General features: G+C 41.2%; 1 protein-coding gene across 1 annotated transcript; it reads right to left on the bottom strand.

Moving 5' to 3' along the window:
- Positions 1-1,232: 1,232 nt before the first annotated feature.
- Positions 1,233-3,429, bottom strand: LOC308694396 (uncharacterized protein; the record flags this gene model as incomplete). Its single annotated transcript, XM_081371900.1, has 1 exon — positions 1,233-3,429. The coding sequence occupies exon 1, from the start codon at positions 3,072-3,074 to the stop codon at positions 1,233-1,235; it is 1,842 nt and encodes a 613-aa protein (XP_081228026.1). The 5' UTR covers positions 3,075-3,429.
- Positions 3,430-3,747: the final 318 nt, after the last annotated feature.

The following is a 3,747-nucleotide window of genomic DNA, read 5'->3' as shown; positions in this document are numbered from 1 at the left end:
TTAAATGACTCTTCGTATTTATTGATTTTCTCTCTTAACAGCTGATCAAAATATGAATTGTGATTTAATTTAGATCTTTTATTATTCTTGACCTTCCATACTTTCAGTTATTAATTAATTATGGACCCAATGCCGCATAGAGATCACGTCGGCCGGATCGTGTTTCTCACGGACACAAACTTGCTAATTCTGATTTTAGTCAGTGGATGTAGGGTTAGCTAATACCTCTTAAGTCAGTTGCCTACTGCTCACTTGTACAAAAAAGTGTAGTTTATTTTAGCCATTTCCATACAACTTGCTAAATCAGTGATAGACAGAAATCAAAAGGTCTTCAGTTTACGTGCCTACTGCTCCGTATACATGCGCCTTTAGTTTGACCTACCTTAACTAAGATTTGCGGTAGCACCAGCCTCCTTAATACATTAAAATAATGATTTCAGAATACTTCAGAATAAATCAAGATGTAACATTTATTTTGCCAGGCAGGATTAAGCATCAATTAAAAAGGATTAAACAGAATACACAATACATAACTGATCAGCATAAAGTACAAACATAATTCAAAATGCAATATCAAAAATAGTTTAAAAGAGTCAGCATACCTGGCAATAGAGACACACAGCAACAGTGTGGGAAGTTCTGTTTACAGATGCTTCCCTGAGTGGTTTGCCAATCCCCTTTAAATACCCCAGTGGAACAAAAGAACAATAAACATCTAGCACCCAAATATTTATTCAGCTTTTGCTGGACCCTTTCTCGTGCCCAAGTGGTCACGCCTGAGTTTGGGGGATAAATACAAATGTTATCAACGATCTTTATTGGGGCATCTCCCACAACAGAAGAACCGGCATTGTTTTCTTTTTCTGACTGTTCTGCTGCTGCGGGAATGAACCTTCTTTACCATTCGCACCAAAAGCATTTACTTTGACCTCTCATAAAACAACTGGAGACAGTAGGTGTGTGTTTTGCATGACTGAATGAGACCTGGAGGGGATCAGATAGTGTGAGGAGTCAGGAACTCAGCATGGGGGGAAGAGACGAGATTGGAGAAGTTTTGTTGTGCTCTCTGTCCCATAGATCTCTTCTTCAGATTAGTGAGTTTTATTGTTTTATAGCAGGTTAGAATTCTTGAATTCAGTCTTAGTAGAAGTCCATCCTTACAGTTTCCGCCCCTGGCCCCTTGGGGCAGATTTAGATCAGTCCCTGAGGGGCCAAAATTTGATGAAGTCCGCTTATGGTTGCAATTTCCGTAGGGCTGGTATCTGTAATGGACTGAGCGCAATGGCCACGTTCGTTGAAGTGCGCATTGTGCGGAGAAGGCATCTGAAGTAGCAGCACTGGCAGAGTGTGAATAAGAAGATGAGCACACTGGCGAGGACACATCCACGGAACGTCCAGTCCCACCAGGTATAAGCATACCTTGCTGAGCGGGTAGAGGAGCTGGACAGGATTTCTGCAGTCTTTCTCGCCAGATTCGCTTCCACTTGCGCTTGGTTGAGATGGTACTCAGTCTGTAAGATGATTTCTTGCACCAAGTCCATTGTTTTGACCAAAGCTTGAGTGCTCTGTTCATAGAAAGTGTCCTCCCACCAGGGAGAAACGTCCACGTCCATCGGTACCCTCCCCAGGATGTTTATCTGACCCATTGAAAAGTCCTCTTTCACTTCCAGACAGAACGTGTGGTTCGCAGGGCAGGTCAGACCTCCATAGGAGAAGGAATTCATCTCACTGACGACGCACCACTGTGTGTGAGACACTTGAACAGCATCAGAATGACCATGCAATGACTGAACGTTAATGAGCTTAGAATCATTGGAAGAAAAGGGTTGTAAAGTGTTGCAGGTACAGATAATGTAACTGGATGTCTCATGACAACAGGTGCGAGTGGTAAACAAGGTTTCAGTGCCCTTCAAAGTCATATATCCCGTCAGATGATCCCATTTAATGATTTGATCCCTCACTACCACGCCAATAGAGCGTATGGTAGTGGAATTTAGATAAATTTGGTCTGGGTGAATTAGAGGGAAAGTGGCAAAGAACCCAATACAGCCAGTACATTCATTTCCAGTATACATCATTAAGGTTGATAGTAATTCAGAATACTTAATATTTTTCATTCTTTCTGATGCAAGCCATCTATGTAGATCTAAAATTTCAATAAGATCATTTAAAACATGTCTAGGTGTTTTATGGAGACGAAGATCTAAAATCTCTTGTCTTGCTGCAGTAAACAGATCTTGTGCATACAATCTACAGGCTAAGTCATGCTCGATGGTACGGGTCTGATTGAAAATTGATTGACTGGTCGTCAGAAGCGCCTGCGCCTCAGATTTGACCGCTTTGATAATGTTTTCGTTACTATTGGTGATGTGTTGAAAACCAGTAGCTACCTGATTTGCCAACCAAGTTGAATATTGAGATTGACCTGTTATTTTGTAAGTGTTGGATATAGAATTAACTGAGCCAAAAAGGCCTGCTATATTTCCAAACAGGTCTCGTTTGGTACGAGCAGATGGAATTTGAACTGCAAGTCTGTTTTTGTAATCAGAAATTAAATCATCGATGCGTGACTGTAGCCATGTATACGTCTTATCATTAAAGTTGCAGTGTTTTACATAAGCAGATAACACATTGGAGATGTTATACGTGACATGTGTTATCACAAGATTGACATCATGTAGTAAAGTCTTATTTACATTTCCTTTGATTATGCCACCTGGAGGGGTGGTATACAATTTCGGACACTGTGTGGGCTTTTTGTAACCGCATGTGGTTAAGTTAAAGCAATGGTGTAAAGTCCATGAACAATTGTGAGGGCTAGTATAATTATCCATATTTGCCTCACATTTTCCCACACAGTATGTTCCTTCTTTTCGGCCAGTCCAAACAAATGTTTTCAAATTATTGTTCGATACCTTATTTGTTAGATTGAAAAGAAGTTCAGTAAACTTTAAATGTGTATTGTTATGTGTTGTAGTGTGTGTGCACCTATATGTGGTTGGTTGGAGGTCCTTAGTGGAATAACATTTTTTTGGATCTCCTCCATGGTTGTTATTTTCATATAGTGTGTGCATGTTACCAATATTTGAATCTGGAAATTCTTCGAGTTGGTACCAGGCGGTAATGTTGTGGTGAAATTTTGGTGCGCGTGTGTAGCTTGTGAGGTTTTTGTCTGGAAGATGGGTAGAACCTGTCTTACAGCATATTTTTGTTACACAATTTGGTTCCGGTGCTAATCCGGGAGGCCATGTGACTATTTCTTTGTATGTGACTGGAATGTATGATGTGGATGGCCCCTTGATATATTTCCATACCCATCTACCGCATCCTAAGGTGTGTGTAAGTGTGACTCGTTGTCCCAATTCGATGCAGGCGGGTCCGGACACCGTCCTGGCATCTGGCCTCCATGGAATTGCGATGACTGTCCTATGAAGGAAAAAGATCATAATTAATTCAATGAACCTTTGAACCGTTTACACTGGGACATGTGGTACCATCTTAATTTTCCTCTGATGGTCACGGCCACACAACTGTTGCAAACAGCTTTAATTTCATAGGGCCCGTGCCATCTAGGGGAAAATGCGTTTTGCTTTACAAAAACGCGTACCATCACAATGTCTCCTTCTGAAAATGTTGTTTCAGAGGTTGGGTTAAATTGTGCATCATTTGTCAGGTCTGACTGCTGTTGTTTCAGTCCAGCCTGGGCGTGCAGCACTTTCAACCTTTCTTGCAATTGCACCAACACCG

The sequence above is a fragment of the Scardinius erythrophthalmus genome (assembly GCF_964197995.2).
Source record: "Scardinius erythrophthalmus genome assembly, chromosome: 8".
In the NCBI taxonomy this organism is placed as follows: Eukaryota; Metazoa; Chordata; class Actinopteri; order Cypriniformes; family Leuciscidae; genus Scardinius; species Scardinius erythrophthalmus.
This window is presented reverse-complemented; position numbering and strand designations above follow the sequence as displayed.